Source organism: Pelodiscus sinensis, chromosome 13 (genome assembly GCF_049634645.1).
Source record: "Pelodiscus sinensis isolate JC-2024 chromosome 13, ASM4963464v1, whole genome shotgun sequence".
Taxonomy (NCBI): Eukaryota; Metazoa; Chordata; order Testudines; family Trionychidae; genus Pelodiscus; species Pelodiscus sinensis.
In genome coordinates, this window is record NC_134723.1 from 17,757,551 (window position 1) to 17,774,938 (window position 17,388).

At 51.5% G+C, this 17,388-nt stretch overlaps 1 protein-coding gene across 1 annotated transcript; it reads left to right on the forward strand.

The window, feature by feature from the left end:
- The first annotated feature begins 2,607 nt into the window (after nucleotides 1–2,607).
- LOC142831285 (uncharacterized) lies at nucleotides 2,608–16,212 on the forward strand. Its single transcript, XM_075941197.1, has 5 exons — nucleotides 2,608–3,413; nucleotides 6,979–7,024; nucleotides 7,192–7,246; nucleotides 7,941–8,042; nucleotides 13,273–16,212. The coding sequence occupies exons 1-5, from the start codon at nucleotides 3,315–3,317 to the stop codon at nucleotides 16,031–16,033; spliced, it is 3,063 nt and encodes a 1,020-aa protein (XP_075797312.1). The 5' UTR covers nucleotides 2,608–3,314; the 3' UTR covers nucleotides 16,034–16,212.
- The last annotated feature ends 1,176 nt before the right edge of the window (nucleotides 16,213–17,388 follow it).

Here is a 17,388-nt window from a genome sequence, read left to right on the forward strand (position 1 = left end):
TTAGAAACTAACAAATATATAGGACCGTGGGCTTACATGGATAGAACCCACTTCACGCACAACTTGACTCACCAGAGATGTCTGGTGATCCCTCTGTGTATTTTAAGAACTCGGCAGTAGCAGATGTGTTCTCAGATTTTATATCTCTACTGTTTATTTTTTGTACACTTTTTTATGTACAAACCCAGAACCTAAAATGACACCTAGAAACAAGACAGAGGGGTGACATGAAAGCCTTGGAAATAACCCTCAATAACTGAGAAGAGGTGGAGTGCTTTCTGTCCAGCATTGGTCATGGATACACCAAACTGTCCCCTGAAGCAAGCTACAGAATCGAGAGACGGAAAAGCTGGATTGATGGCTAACTCCACTGTCCCAGGACCCCTCTCTTCCTGAACACAGGTGGCTCTGACTGGGCCAGCTCACCATATGTCGTCTGCTCTGTCTGTGCATGCAGACTTCACGGAAGACTGGAGGCCTGAGCACTATTATGACATCACAGGAAGTACATTTGGCCTTCACACCAACCTCTGGCAAGGAGCTCCACATGTTGACTGTGCACTGTGTGAAGTTCGTTTTAAATTTGCTGCTTATTAATTTCATTTGGTGACCTCTAGTTTTACATTATGAGAAGATGGAAATAATACTTCCTTGTTTACTTTTCTCAGTCATGATTTTATAGACCTTTATCATACCCCCTTGAGGCATCTCTTTTCCCAGTTAAAAAATGTCTGTCTTATTTATCTCTCCTCACACAGAAGCTGTTCTATACTCCTACTAATTTTTTTTACCCTTTTCGGAACCTTTTTCAATACAGTAATTCCTCGCTTAACACGTGCCTGCTTAACACGTTTTCGCGATGGCACAATTTTTGGGGGGAACATTTTTTGACCAACACGACCCTTCCCCACAATAACATGATTTCCCCTAGAGCCGGCCAGAGGCTGGCAGCTGTGCGAGGCTTTCCCTCAAGGCAAGGCATCTGGCCAGAGAGGGTCACTGGGGAACTGTGCGGTGAGCGGAGAACCTCCGCCACTTTGTAAGGAGACAGACGAAGCCCGGCGCAGCTGCCAGTGACCAGCGAGCTGGGGAAACCCAGCTACCTACTGTAGGCAGGGAGCAGAGGAAATGGAGCGAGGCTTCCGGCCAGAGGGGGTCGCCGGGGAATGGCACAGTGAGTGGTGAACCTCCCAAGGCAGGGTAAGCCCTGCACAGCTGCCAGTGACTGGCCAGCTGGGGAAACCCAGTCGCCGGCTTCAAGTCCCCTACCCTGTCCTTCCCTTCCCTTCCCTTCCCTTCTCTTCCCTTCCCCAGAGCCAAACACTTCCCCTCCCTGCTATAACTGAGTCCCCTTTCTCCCCCAACCTTATGTCCTGGTCCCAGCTGCTAACAAATGCAGGCTGGAGCTGCGAGCGCATGTACAACCCCCACCTTTTCCATTATTTTCAGTGGGAAAATTGACCCCTCATAACACGTTTTCACTTAGCATGATCATTTTCTGAAATGTATCTACCGTGTTAAATGAGGAATTACTGTACCAATATATCTTTTCTGATATGGTCCGACTGCATCCGTACACAATATTCAAGATGTGGGCAGACCATGGATTTATATAGGCAATATGATTTTTCTGTCTTAGTCTCTATCCCTTTCAAATGAGTCCCTACATGCTGTTTGCTTTTTTGACTGTTGCTTCACACTGAGTGGATGTTTTCAAAGAACTATCCACAGTGACTCCTAGATCTTTCTCTCAAGTGGTAACAGCTAACTTAGACCCCAGCATCTGAGCTGTGTGCTATTTTGTGTCTCAGACTCTGAGTTCTGTGAGGTCCCTTTGTAGCTCTTTGCAGTCTACTTTGGACTGACCCACCTTAAATGGTTTTATATCATCCACCGTTTTTGCCACCTCTCTGCTTATCCATTTCTCCAGACCATCTCTAAACAGGATGAACAGGGCTGGTCCTAGCACAGACCTCTGTGGGACTACACTTGTTACCTCTCTCCACTCTGAAAATTGCCTGTTTAATCCAATCCTTCTTTCCTATCTTTTAACCAGTGACCAATCCAGGAGAGAACCTTCCCTCTTATCCCATGACAGCTCACTTGGCTTAAGAGACTTTGGTGAAGGACTTTGTCAAAGGTTTTCTGAACCTCCCGTTATGTCAGCACACTGCATGGCCTTCAGTGGCTTGTCATCTTTCCCATGGGAACATGGGCCAATTAACTCATGCTGAGGCCTAATAAGAACTCAGATACACCCGCCTGTGAGAAACTCACTTTCATAATGATACCCCCAGGCCAGCAGCCCCTCAGATCACAGGTGAAGAGCGTAACTTCAACACTGCCATTGGAAGAGTCCAAAATAACCAACACGTCACATACAAATGTAGTGACTATGATCTCTTATTTTGCATCCACTGTGGCCAGTTGATAGTCCCCTGAGGTCCATGCTAGTGCCCTAATGTGATAGGCCTGGCTCTGCTACTGTCCTGATATTTGGCCTTGAGCAAGTCACTTCCCCACTCTGTGCCTCAGTTTCCCCTCATTGATGCTACCAAACTCCTTTGCGAACATGTGTTAAAAATACTGATGGAATGTTTTAGATAAGAAAGGAGGATTTTTATTACCCTGTGACATAGGGTGATTTTTGGAGTTGATAGACCCTCTGCATTTTATTTTTTTAATTTTTTAATTTTATACTCAATTTCAGGCCCAGTTGGTTGCAAAGAGAAGCTGAAAATCATTTGAACTGTGTGCCCTTTCCAGGCTCAGACACTAGCGGGCAAATGATGAGTTCCTCAAACTGACGTATTTTTTTCTCCTCATTTTGAAGCCAATGGCATGATTTTGGGGGAGCCCAGCTCCTGGTTTAGGACTAGGTGGGCTGGCAACACCAGGCACATTTTCATGAACTCAGAGTTCCAGGTCAATCGTGTCAGGGCTGCGTCTCACCTCAGGCCGGGAGATTCTGCCTCAGTCACAGGGGTTTTATGAGTTCCCCCATGTAGGGGAAAGTTCCCTTTCTTAGGGGCTTAAAGGCAATAAAGACCCATTCCCCTGAGAGTCTGACACCCTCTCTCCTGCCATATAGTGAGTTCAGCAGCTCAGCTCCTTTGTGGTGTTGCCCTGTCCCCTCTCCTGAGCTAACTACAGCATTGACAGCTCACAGGCTGGAGGGAGATGACAGGGGGCAGCCCCATTCTGACCTCAAGAAGTGACATCAGCGCCTACCTGATGCCAGAGCTTCAGATGGAGCCTGGCTCCATCCTGTTGGTTTGATCGTGTCTGTGACACTTAGTGACATTGATGGGGGCATGAGTTCCCTCCTCCTATGTCTGAACTATGCATCCTACCTGCTGCTCACGCTGCTGTTTCTCACCTTCGATGCAGTGATGAGGCTCGCCAGATTGGAGGTAAGTGGGAATCCTGGAGAGCTACACAGGCTGAATCACTGCCAGTTGGACACAGGAACCAACCAGAGGTGTTTTTAATCCAGCAGGCCTGGATCATCTACACCCAAGAGTCTTGAAAGATCTGGCTCAGGAGGTCCATGGCCCAGTGGTGTTAATTTTTCATAAATCTAGGGTTGTGGAGGGAATTCCAGGAGACTGAAAAAGCACTAAAGTTGTGTCAATATTCAGACAAAGACAAGAGGTTGACCTGGCTTTTGATAGGCCTGTTAGCCAAAACTAATGGAGAAGCTGGGATGGGATTCTTCCAATAAAGAATTCAAAGGCAGGCATATTTTTCCAGAATGTTAAAAGGATTAATGGAAAAGGGGTCCCATCGGATAAACCAGATTTCATTTCTGGCTGAGATTACACATTTGGCTGATAAAGATCACTGCTTTGCTGGAATAAACTCTGACATTTGGAAAGTGTTGGTTTTCCAAGAGTCCATGGCGAGAAAGGCCCACTGTGAACTTCCAGGCTGATTCCCATATAGCAAAAGCTAAAAAACTTCTCCAAAATAATTCCCAGAGCAGGTTGTTTATCAAAATTCCCAATCTTGCTTTTAAAAATGGCCTACAATGGGGAATCCCCAGTGACCCCAGTAAATTATTCCCATTGTTAATTATTATGATTGTTAAAAATCTACCCCTTGGTTCTAGTCTGCATTAGTCTAGCTTCAACTTCCAGCCATTGAACCATGTTACACCGTGCTCTGCTAGGTTGTAAAGCCCATTTGTAATTCTCGTGGAAGACATTTATAGACTTTTAATGAAGCCACCCTTGAACCTCTTTAAGCTACATTGACTGAGCTCCTAGAGTCTCTCCATGGAAGGCAGGTTTTTTAATCCTTTAATCATTTGTAAGGCTCTTCTTGGAGTGTCAGACACCAGGGCTGGAGGCAGTATTCCAGAGGCCACTCTAGTGCCAAATGCAGAGATCAAATAACCTGTTTGCTCCAACTTGCCATCCCCTTGTTTATTCTCCCAAGTTTTATGGTATCAATGGTGCACTGGTTAAATGAATGGAGAACTAACTGATGGCTCCCACACAGTCATTGTCGAAGGGCTCCTTGGATGGAGGTGATTTCTGTGGGGTTTTCCAGGGCTCTATCCTACGCCGGATGCTAGTAAATATTTTTATCCATGATTTGACACTAAATATAATGCTGCTGCAGATAGAAAATTGACATCAAGGTTGGCAGGCTGGTAAACAATGATGAGGACAGGACAGTCATACAGAGAGCCCTAGAGCGATTATTTGGCGAATGGGGCCCATTCAAACATAATGTGTTTTAGTACAGCCCAGCACAGAGTTATACGCTTATGCTACGTCTAGACTGCATCCCTCTGATGACAGAGGGATGCAAATCAAGCACATGCAAATTGCTAATGAAGCAGGAATTTAAATATCCCATGCTTCATTAGCATAAACATGGCCACCACTTTTTTTCGAAATGGAGCTTTTTCAGAAAAACCTGGCAGCCTGGACGTAGATCTGTCGGAAATAAACCCTTTTTCGACAGATCCTATAAAACTCATTTTTTGAGGAATACAGGATCTGTCGAAAAAGGGTTTATTTTCGACAGATCCGCGTCTAGACTGCCATTTTTTTTCAAAAAAGCTCCGTTTTGAAAAAAGGGGCGGCCATGTTTATGCTAATGAAGTACAGGATATTTAAATCCCTGCTTCGTTAGCAATTTCAACGTGCCTAATCTACATCTCTCTGTCGACAGAGAGGTGTAGTCTACACACAGCCCTAGAAGGAAGAAGTGCACACTCAGCTTTGGATGTAACGAGCTTGGGTAGTTTTCTATCATCTTCAGATTTGGCCACTTCCCTGGTCCCGCCTTTACCAGATGACTTCTGAATCTGTTGAACTACCCTGGGTCCAGACAGATCCCAGGGGAACTTTGCTGCTTGTCTCCCTTCATTCCGAAAACTCACCATTTATCCCTCCCCTTTGTTCCCTGTTGTTTAGCAGTTACTGATCCATGAGAGGTCCTTCCCTCTTACCCCACGACAGCTCACTTGGGTTCAGAGCTGGTGGTGAGGGAATTTGTGGAAGGTTTTCTGGAAATTTAAGCACACTGTACTCATCGGACCTCCCCCTCCTCCCCCCATTGTCCACATGCTTGTTCAAAGAAGTCGAGTAGATTGGTGAAGCAGGATTTCCCTTGGCAGAAACCATGCTGACTCTTCCCCCAACCAAACCAATCATGTCCATCAATGTGTCTGATTATTTTGTTCTTTATTGTAGTTTCAACCAATTTGCCCTGTACTAAAATTAGATTTATTGGCCATTACATGCCAGGATAGCCTCAGGAGCTGTTTCTGTATTGGCTTTCCATTAGCTCCCCTTCTGACTGCTGGCCTGTAGGTGGATTGAAGCAGTAGTGTACTTACCACAGGCTGAGATCTGAGTTCCTTCAGAAACCCTTTTGGACCCTCTCCCACGCTCTCCATAAGGGCTTTCTAATACAGGAAAGGTACCTTCACACACACACACACACACACACACACACACACACACACACACACACACACACACACGGATGGTGCCAGCTGACAGCTGGGCCAGGGTCAGGAGCTCCTGCAAAGACAGATAGTGAGCTAGGGGAGAAGTCCTCTCCCCCACGAAGAAGGACACTCAGTCTAGGCCGGGGCTGGGAAGACTCATCTGGCAGAAAGGGGGCAGGCCGCAGCAGAGAAACGCACTCTGAACTCAGGGTGTTTGGCATGCTTACGACTGGCATAACTGTCCCTGGTCAATAAGGGACACTTTGTGCTGTGTTGGTGGCCCAAAGAGGGGAAATTAGATCTGCAGTCGGCATGTAGCTAAGTGTTTCATCCCTTACGTTGTCAGATCTTTATCAGCACCACTGGGGCTGTCAGATGTGGCAGCAGAGCGGGATCCATGGGGCCCCATATCCCAATGGCTGCTGCTGTGGAGGGCAGAGAACCAGACCCAGCAACCACTTTCCATTCCTTCGACAAGCTGGAGTCTCTGGGAGGATGGATAAGGATTCACATTGCAGCCTCTCAATGGGCTGGGGCCAGGAAAGCTAATGATCCAAGCAAGGGATCAAATCCATCCATGAGTACCAGTCATGTGCCTATTAAGACACATTCCACTCATGCTGAGGAGAAGCAGCAGCCTCTCTGCAGCTCCTGGGTCACATGCCTCCCCTTCCTGCTAGAGGAACCCCATCCCGGCCACCACAATGAACACTGCTGACCCAAAGGGTTCTCCTTAGGAGAAAGAACATTGCAGGCTCCCTTCTGCAATGCTGATGAACTCCACAGTGCCTGCTTCTCCAAGCCCTAGATTATGTCTGTGACAGCCTGTGCAGTTTGTGGTGGCTGCCCTAGGCTGGCTGCAGACCTGCCATGTGTCTCATGGTGCAGTACTTCTCACAAGGGACCACTTCCCAAGGGCCACCATGGCTCTCACCTAATGCAGCGCTCACTGCTCACCCAGCCTTTCCATGCTTTCCCCTAAGCCACTGCTTTCTCTCTGTGTGTGGCAGGCTCCGCCAAGGAAGGAGAGGCAAAGAGACAGAAAGGAGCTGACAGGTAAGCTGCCCCATCCCTGCAGCTACTGTAGCACCTCAGGCCCCATGCAAAACAGAGAGGGTCTAGTCCCTCTCTGCCGGGAGTCATGCAGGGGCACTGGCTGGGCTCCAGTCATGGGCTAGATCTCCAGGTAGCTCAATGTCACCTTTATGTCTCACTTCTGGCAGCTTCCAGATTCTGTGAAGAAGAGCTGGAAGGGGCTTGTGAATTCCTAGGGACGTGGTAAGCGATGCACCCCTCCAAAAATCTGTCTTGGGCCAGTCCCGCTTCTGGACTCATGCAATTCATTCCCTGAAGCTACCATCTCAAATCCTCCCCCATTCATCACAATGGTTCATTCCCTTCTTCTAGCATCATGCAAATAATGGGAGGAGGCAGATTGCATGGACTGGACTGGCCCAGCCCATCTTCCCCTCCTAAGGGGGAGGGGGAAAATGCTTTATGGAAGCAGCCCCATGCACACCAGGGATGTAAGGTGGAGAGGCCTTTCTGCTACAGTGGACAGGGTGAGGCCATAGACTGTTCAGAGTGAAAGGGACATGGCAGCTTTGTGTAATGCCCCTTCCCAGCAGCATTTGAGACCTGGACCCTCATCCCTGCAGCACAAAGCACCCATTAGCATTGAAGAAGATGCTCCATTATTTGGGAGAAGTAGTAGTCCATTATCCTTTATGCTGTCATACTGCTCTAGCTGGGATATGAGACATGCTGCCAGGAGGGTACGTGCTCAGCTTGTCGGCACTAGCCCATGCTCACCTACCAAACTAGCTAACCCCTCACTAGCACCGGTCAGACATGACTCCATGGAGAAGGCTCCATGGAGAAGGGTCAGGGAGAGTTTCAGAGCCGCTCCTCTGGGTAACTGAGGGCCCAGGGACCGGGCCTGCGCTCAGGTCTCTGCTCTCTCTGTTCCCAGCTGCCATGTGCCACTGGAGAAGCTCACCCTGGGTCACTGCCTACAGCTCGTGGATGAGAGGATACAATACGTGGCCAGGCACCTGGATGAAGTGCTGATACCGTAAGGCAATGCACAGGGGGCACCAGACTTGGGGGTTACTGAAGGCAAGCGGGGGACAGTGAGTGAATGCAGAGAGAAGGGGGCAGGGAAAACCAGAGACTCGAGGATTCTAAATATCAGGGAAAAGACCCCTAAGAGGCTTTAGCTTCCCCAATGAGGAACCCATGACAAGGACATTAGGGAGAGTCCAAAATTCAAAGCAAAGAGAACAAGCTAGGGCTGGGAGTGGCATCAAACTCGTCTGTACAGCAGTGTCCCCTACCAGGTGGCTGTCTGCAGCCGTCTCCTACTCCCCGTGAAAGACACAGTGATTGGGTAACATTCTGTGATATGGTATCCCCCACCACTGGAAAAGTGAGGTGGTCAGGTAGGCCTAGGAACTCCCCAGGCTGCCTCTGGAGGAAGAGACAGGCGGCAGGGAAGGGATTGCAAACAGGCTCAGCTGGGCAGGAGGAGGCGAACCCGATAAAGCCAGGAAGGTGGTGACAGAGATGGGCTGCTGTGGGACCGGTGCCAGCCTTGACAGCCAATCCACAGAGTGACCGCACCGGAGAAGCAGTGATTGGTGCAACTTAGATCCTTGTGATGGGAAATGCGTGTCCTTTACAGAAAGAGAAATGTCCAAACGACTGTGTACTGAATGAAGGCCCGTACGAGTCAGTTGCCCTGACGATGAGAAAGACTGTACCTGTAAGTCACCATGGGTATGTCTACACTACAATGTTAGTTCGAACTAACAGACGTTAGTTCGAACTAACATTCATAGGCGCTACACTAGCGCTCCGCTAGTTCGAATTTAAATCGAACTAGCGGAGCGCTTAGTTCGAACTAGGAAAACCTCATTTTACAAGGACTAAGCCTAGTTCGAACTTATTAGTTCGAATTAAGGGGTGTGTAGCCCCTTAATTCGAACTAGTGGGAGGCTAGCCCTCCCCAGATTTCCCTGGTGGCCACTCTGGCCAACACCAGGGAAACTCTATTGCCCCCCTCCCGGCCCCGAATCCCTTAAAGGGGCACGGGCTGGCTACGGTGCCCGTGCCAGGTGCAAGCCTGCCAGCACCCAGCCAGCAGACCCTGCACCTGACACGGCACAGAGCCACCCACCCGATGTCCCCCAGCTCACCCCCTCTTCCCGGGACCAGGCTGGCGGCTCCCGGGAGCTTGCCCGGGACCGCAAGAGGCGGGCACCTTCCTGGGCTAGTGCAGACATCGTGGACCTCGTCCACAATCTCCGCACTAGGCACAGGAAAGTGGCCGTTTAGGGCAGGAGAGCTGCCAGCCTGGCCACCCAGGAGCAGGTGTGCATGAAAATCAAGAAGGTCCACTGAGACCCCTGACCCTGAGCCCTGAGCTTACAATGGCCGTCCTGGGTCAGACCAAAGGTCCATCTAGCCCAGTAGCCTGTCTGCCGACAGCGGCCAACACTAGGGACCCTGGATGGGATGGACCGAAGACAGTGACCAAGCCATTTGTCTCGTGCCATCCCTCTCCAGCCTTCCACAAACTTTGGGCAGGGACACCACTCCTACCCCCTGGCTAAGACTACTCCATGGACCCAACCTCCATGACTTGATCTCACTTCCCTTTCAACTCTGTTCTAGTTGTAGCCTTCACAGCCTCCTGCAGCAAGGAGTTCCACAGGTTAACTCTTTGCTTTGTCAAGAAGAACAACTTTCTCTTACTAGGTTGAAGCCTGCTACCCATTCCTTTCCTTTGGTGTCCTCTAGTCCTTCTTTATGGGAACTCAGGAAGAACTTTTATGAATGCACCCTCTCCACCCAAACCCTGCTTTTAGAGACCTCTATCCTGTCCCCGCTCCATCTCCTCTTGTCTAAGCTGAACAGTCCCAGTCTCTGTAGCCTCTCTTCATCTGGGACCTGTTCCCAACCCCTGATCATGTTAGTTGCCCTCCCCTCTCCCAGCCTTTCTCTTCCCCTCTCCCACCTCCTTTTCCCAGTCTCTCCCAGTTTTGTTCAATAAAGACAGATTCCATTTTGGAAGACACGTTATCTTTATTTTGTACATCAGGAAGGGGGGCTAGGGAAGGGTAAGTGGAAGGAGGTGAGGGAGGAATGGGGTATGAGCCCCCAATGGGGAGGACTGGGCTGGCTCTGTGGGCTTCTGGGGGTGGAAGCTCTCCTGCAGCCCCCCAATTGCCTCCTCTCCCCAGATGGCAGCCTGCGGCAAGTGCAGCCGGTCCGATGGCCGAGTGCTGTGATGTGCCCAGTGTGGGTACTCCGGGCACTCCAAGCCAGGACTGGTTTTCAAGCGGGGCACCCCATAGAACTGTCTGTCTGGGGTGGGGGTCGGGTCCCTTTAAGTGCAGCCCTCGGCTAGCCTGAGAGAGCATCTCCACGCTCTAAGTCCTCCTCTGATGCCCTGCTGTCACTGCTTCCGGCCATCCTTAAGCCCTGTTCAGGGTCCACTTAATGTGGACATGCTAGTTCGAATTAGCAAAACGCTAATTCGAACTAGTTTTTAGTTCTAGACGCGTTAGTTCGAATTAGCTTAGTTCGAATTAACTAATTTGAACTAAGTTAGTTCGAACTAATTCTGTAGTGTAGACATACCCCATGATTGTGTGAGGACTGTAGGAGAGAATGTACCTAACTGTGATGAGAGGGGGACTGTGCAGGATCAGTGCCCCCAGCGGACCTACAGCAAGACTTCAAGGCAGCTGAACCCCGCGCAAAGGGGCCATATTTGGGAAGAGATCTGAAGGGAAGTGAAGATGGAAGTGCTAGCAAAGGAGCATGTTGCAGAGGGAAGTTATCCCTTCCCAAGGTGGATGCCAGAGTTGCCACTCCCACAGAGGAGATCTGTGAAGCATTAGGGCCGGATCCATGGCTGGTGAGGTCAGATTCCCGGACTATGGGTATCCCTGTCCATTTTGGTTGGACAGATTCCTGGAGGTTTTATCACATGACATAATCATAAGTTAAAGCTTAATCTTTAAATTCTTGAAAACTCCAGGGCATTCCTTGAGATATGGAAATCCCAGTCCCAGGGAGATGTGATGAGGGTAGCTGAGCGCATTTCTACTGGACCCTGGGGCAGGAGATAGAAGAGGGTGGACAGGCCAGGAATGGGAAAGGTGCACCACAGCTAAAAACCCAGGTTCCTAACCCAGAGGTGTCCCGTGTATAGAAACCCGGGCACCTGAGGAAAGATTGTCCCTGTGTAAGGTGGAAGCAAAGAGCTTAGCCCAGATGCCATGCCCGAGGGGAGAGCCCAGGAAGCCCCATACAAGAAGAAACATATGGGGAGAAGGGCCCATAAAGAGAGTTGCCACCTTCTGGGGAAAAGAAAGACACAGACAAGAACGAGAGGCCTATAGAAAGCCTGCAGGTTCTCTAGGGAAATCCAAAGGGCAGGTGAGCTGCAGGGAGCATAGAGACCCTGATGCCAAATCTGAGGGAGGCAGGAATTGACAGAGAGTTGAACCATGAGATGGGGCATCCGAATCCTGAGAGTGAGGGCGCTGGGGGGATTCGGTGAAGCAGGTGCAGGGCAGGCTCTGCAAAACCTGTGCCAGACCTGGAATCCCGGTGGAAGCAGCTGAGGAAGACAGTGGAGGAGAAAGGGAAACTATCGCTCATGGAGGGGGACATAGAGCAAGAGAGGGAAACTCTGTGCACATGGCTACAGAAAACACAGGGGAGGGGCTACCTGCCACCTGCCAGCAGGAGCAGGCTGTGTGTCCACCCCACCCCACAAGGGAAGGGACTAAGCTGTCCCCAAAGCGCACCTGGAGGGAGGGACAGGAGAAGGGAAGGGATTGCAAACAGGATCAGCTGGGGGGAGTAGGCTGGGCTGATAATGTCAGGAAGCTGGTAGCAGAGAGGGGCTGCTGCTGGAAAGGATGAGGCCTGTCTGGGCAGAGGGAGGAGCATATGGAGCTGGCACACCCAGCGCACTGAGCGGAACCAGGAGTGATAGGAAGCAGTCCAGGCATGGAGCGGTGCTGGCTAGGCCAGGCCAGCCCAGAACTGCTTGGTGGAGGGGCGCTGTTCTGGAACATGGGATAGAGAGAGTGGGCCTGGCTTTCCCTACCAGACACTGAGCTTATAGTATGGTCTGGCAGGGCAGGGAGTGGAAAACCTGCCTGGGGCACCTTGGGTGTGACAAGGAATCGAAGGGCTGCACTCTGGAAGAGGCAGAAACAATGAGTGGGCTCGCCAGGGAGCTGAGTCAAAAAGAGGCCATTGAATGAGAGAGGAGCTGCAGCCCCAAGACAGAGAGGATGTGGTGGTGTGCGACAGCGGAAGGGGACCTCACCTGAGAACTCATGACTAAGAAGAGCAGCACATCCCATGTCACACCCCAATCATGGGTCATCAGCTGGCTTCAAATCCAGGACTTTCAGTCCCATAGCACTGACCTCGCCCACTGAGCAAAAGGAGAAACTCCATTAATTGGTAGCAGTAGTAGGTTGTTATCGAGTGCATTAGGTGCTAGAGGAGGACAAATTTCCAGTGGGTGAGGGAACGATGGGTCTGTCTGTTTCTCTCTCTCACGCACACACAGAATTTTTATTACCTAATCTTTCTATTAGAATAGCATGTGGCCCCTAGCCATGCTCGGGCCCTGTGTGCTAGGTGCTGTACGTGTGCATGCAGAGAAGGGGTTATAGATCCAGTGTGTGCCATTCCCCCTCTTAGGGTATGTCTAAACTACACGGCTCCGTCGACAGAGCCATGTAGATTTGTTGTTTTGGCAAAGTCAAATGAAGCCGCGATTTAAATGATCGCGGCTTCATTTAAATTTACATGGCTGCCGCGCTGAGGAATAACGGGGCTGCCGACAAAGGGCTTTGATGTCGGCAGGGGAGCGTCCAGACTAGTGCGCTGAGCGGACAAACAGCTGATCAGCTGTTTGTCGGCTCAGCGCGGCAGCCATGTAAATTTAAATGAAGCCGCGATCATTTAAATCGTGGCTTCATTTTACTTTGCCTATGTGTCTCATCTACATGCCTCTGACGACAGAGGTATGTAGTCTAGACACAGCCTTAGTGCTTGGATGTCCAGCTGATTGCCCTGTGGCAGAGTGTGACATGCTGTGCACACCCACTGCACTACACTGGGGATGTACCCGAGCCCCCTTCACCCAGCAGACCATATCCCCGCTCTCCCTGTCTGCTCTCTCTCACAGGATGAGCGAAATGACATTTACGGGGGGGGAGCCCATTTTCCTCTTCCTCCTCGGAATCTAGCTCCTCTTTCCTCTGCAGTCCCAGCTACTTTACCCTGCGAGAAACCTTCCAAAGCTGGTCAGAGTCTCTCTGCCATGTGAGAGAGACCATGTCTGTCGTGGGCAGGGAAGGCCCCATGCTTCCCACCCAAACCCAGCCTCTCTCCAGGCCACCTCTTCTGAGCAGACAAGACTCGCCAGAGCAGCCAGCCCATTTGCACCAGACATCAGCCCATGGCTTAGACTTAAACATCTGCCAGAAGCACCTGCAGAGCCAGCTGGGAGCACCCACCCTTTCAACAGAGTCGCTGGCCCAAGTCTTCCCCAGCACCCCTGCTCAGTTCCGACTGGCGGGAGACTCCACAGTGATATTCGACATGAGCAGGGTTCCTCTCCTGGGCAGCACCGAGTGGGACAAGCTGGACCATCCTGTACGCACAAAAAGAATCCCAGAAGAGCAGGACACAGCCCTTCAGAGATTTCCCACCGCTCTTCTGCCTTCAGCGCCACAAAGCAAAGCCCCAGGGGAGCCAATGTTGGGTGAGAGGCATGCCGAGAGGTTGTGGGACTTACTCCCACATCAGGCCACCCGTGGATTTTCAGCACAGCTCCCCACGCCCTCGAGAGTCACCTCTGAACCCACGTGCACCCAAGAAAACCAGGAGGCATACGGCTACCCTGTGGAATCCCGGCTCCCAAAGGCCCGCATTGTTGTTCCAGCCCCTGACACCAACCCGGCCATGCATGTGCCCATGGTGGCAGCCAAGTTTCAGGGACACGTAGCTCAGAAATGCTTGGAGATCCAAATGAAGGCATTTCCTCGGCTGATGAGCGAGTCACATGGAAATACACCTTTTCTGAAAGAGACCAGCCCTGCCAAGCCTCCTCAGAGCTATGAAGACCTGGGGGAGGACAGTATGACAGCATTCCCCGCAAGGGGGAAGTATCCATCCCAAACTGTCAGCTACCCGGTAAGCCAATGGGAGCTGCCTTCTCTGGACCCAGAGCCCCCTGCAAAGCTGCCTCCCCCCATCCCAGCCCAGGGAGGTGGTGCAGAGCTCGGTGAGACGGAGAGCAATTTCCAGCTGGATAAGACATGGGAGACCTTGGACCGACATGTTCTGCAGAAGAAGCTGCAGCAGGAGTGGGGGTGGCCGGACGCCCCAAGGAAGGCCCTGGGGGCTTGCCAGACCCCGGTGCCTAAGCCCTGCACCTTGAAGCCCCATATCAAGGTGGTTTCCAGCCTTGGGGAGCTGCGCTTCCTGGTGAGCGATGTTAAGAAGCGACTGGAGTTCCACATTCTCAAGATGCAAGTGCAAAAAAGATGGGGGCTGCCCCAGACAGTCCAGGATTCCCTGAAGGAGTTCATGTCCCCTGCCCCAGAACAAAGAGGCTGGCTCTCTCCTACACGCAGCAGCAGCGTGGTGCCGTATCATTCGCCATTCCCGGTGCATTCCAGGAAGGCTCAATCTAGTCACGTGTCTCCCAGGGACCCCTCTGAGAGCTGGATACAGGATTTACATGCCCTGCCCACAGACACAAGGCAGAAACTAGGATGGTATTACTCCCCAAAGTGTTCTGGGGAACTCAAAGGGGAGGAAAGCCCAGACCATCGCCAAGCATGGCAGACGAAGAAGCAAAGCGCAGTCTCCTCTGGCTCCGAACGCTCCCCAACACCAGAGCAAGACGCTGCCATGGAGACAGATGGAAGCGATGGCGCGGCAGGCAGCTGGGCAAACTCCCAGCCCTGTGACCTGCTGGTAGGGGCAGATGTGACATTGCTTCCTCCGGGGCCTGAAAGGACAGAGCAGACACAGGCAGCAACACTACACATTGACCAAAGGGAGGACGGCACCAATGGTAGCAAAGAGAAAGTAGAGCTGCACTTGGAGAGGAAGGTTGTCTCTGGGGAAGGCCTGAAACTGGAGGAGTGGGCAGGCGAAGACGGTGCAGCTCTTCCCAGCAGCCAAGATCTTCAGGTTGCCCCCGAAGCACCAGGCTGTGGGCAGCTCACAGACTCCATCATTGACACCCTGGTCGCCGGGCAGATCGCACACGACCAGGAGCTGAAGCGCCTGATGGGGATGCTGAGCAGCGCCAGCCCTTGGGCAGACCACGTCTCCACAGGGCATTCAGTCTGCCCGCATCCAGGAGTGACAAAGACTCAGAAATCGCAGGAGACTCAAGTCTCTGGTGAGTTTCTTGGTCTCCGGGACACGGCGGCTCCAAATGGGCTCAGTGGAAATGGGCCTTCCGAGGTTTCCAGGGACCAGCCCCCCGGCCGAGTCTGCGAGAAATGCAGCAAGCGGCGAGAGAGGAGACGTGCTGGCTTGGCAGGTGCTGACTCACCCAAAAGATCCCATGGAATTCCCCAGAGAGAGACACTGGGAAACTTGTGTGCATCAGACTACCACAGCATGCCGGTGGTGTGGCTTCTTCCCGTCGGCAACAGCAAGAGGCATGATGGAAAAGGAAAAAAGACTTCCAGCAAACTACCAATAATGGTGTCCACGGCTACAAGCACAACAGGGCTTTCTCAAACTGGGTTTAAACGAGCTGGAAGCCCTGAGGGGTCCCCTCCACAGGCTTCCAGACCCAGGATACAATCCCCATCAAGGAACAAAGTTCCTGTTCTAAAGCAGATCTTCATGTGCCTCAAGCAAACTCTTTCCAAGCTTCAGAGCAAAGTGACATCCCGGATGTCCCATGACGCCCGCCCCAAAACACCTGATATTAAATTTACAAAGCCTCCCTTCTGGAGGAGAAGGACCTCCAAGGGTGTCCGCTTTCCCTACTATTGAATCCCACCCTGACAACGTGGCCACTAGCAGACAAAGCTCCTTGGAATGCTTATGATCAAATTTGTAGATGAAAGTAATCCCCAGGAAATGAGCATAGTAGTGTAAAATACCTAACTGGATTAACTTTAACTTAATTTTATTCGTTGCTTTACTTTGTTTTCTTAAATAAAAACCAATGTTGTTTGGAGCAGAGTTACAGTAAATCTTCTACGTTTTCAGAAACTGCCCTGGTGCAAGATATCCAAAGGTGGCAGAGAATGTGGGAGGTAAATGCCCCATGAGAGGGTGACAAATGGGATTCCAGAGGGCCCTTGGTTTAGACAAGTACTTGTAGACAAAGGGCAGGGCTTTCCTTTGGTGATGAGGATTCGGGGTTTGCCAAGGTGTTGGACACGAGATTGGAGGGAGGACTGCAGCAGGCAGCATGGAGGCCCCTGAATCAAGGAGCAGGAGATGGAGAGATCTGCCACTGAGCTGAGGAGAGGGCCCTTCAAATGGAGTTATTCCAGCCCCAAATTCCCCTCTGAACTGCCACTCTGGGCCCGTCCTACCAGAATCAGGCTGTCCGGATCCCTAGACTGCATCTGCTGGGCCCCAATCTCACTGGGCAGCGACATGTTTGCAGTAGAGTCTCACTAGACACAAGTGTTTCTGAGCACGCCCAACAGCACCCACACCAGGCAAGGCATGAGTTTCACCTCCTGACTCAGCTATGGGGTCAGATCAGGCTCCTACGGGTGAGCTGACAGAGTGTGGGGGGAAGGAGGGAGCCTCAGCACCAATGGGTTTTTAATTGTTTTCCCACTGTGGGACAGCATGAATGGGAGAGACTGAGGGAGCCCTGTCAAGAGTCTCAAAGCTCATTGGTCTGAGCAATCACCTCAGAGGTGGTTAATCCCAGCTCCAATTCTTCTCCCATCTGCTGGAAGCTGGGACTTGAACCCTGCATTTCCTCCATCTCCAGCTCCTGAGAGTCTCTTTCTCAGGGCCTGTCACTTCCCAGTCACTGGGTGGGGATCCAGGCAGCAGACCAGGTTTTGTGAGTTGTCTGAATGTTAGGCCTGGTGCCGTTCAGTGTCCCCGGCCCTTGCTTCCCTTGTGACGTCAGTTCTTGGGGCTCTCAAGGAGGCCGAGTGGCAGGTTCTGGACAAAGAGGCTCATTTGGTGAGACGTGCCAGTCGAGTGACCTGAGCTGAGCAGGGAATTTCTCAGACATGGTTTTGACCAGTGACCAAAGGCCAGGGGAGCAGGTGAAAGGAGGCACGTCAGGAGTTGCGAGATTTGCCCAGCCTTTCACCCCGTGGAGAGGGGCGCAGCCCAAATCTGGAGTCCTTCCTTATAAGGCACCAAGCCAG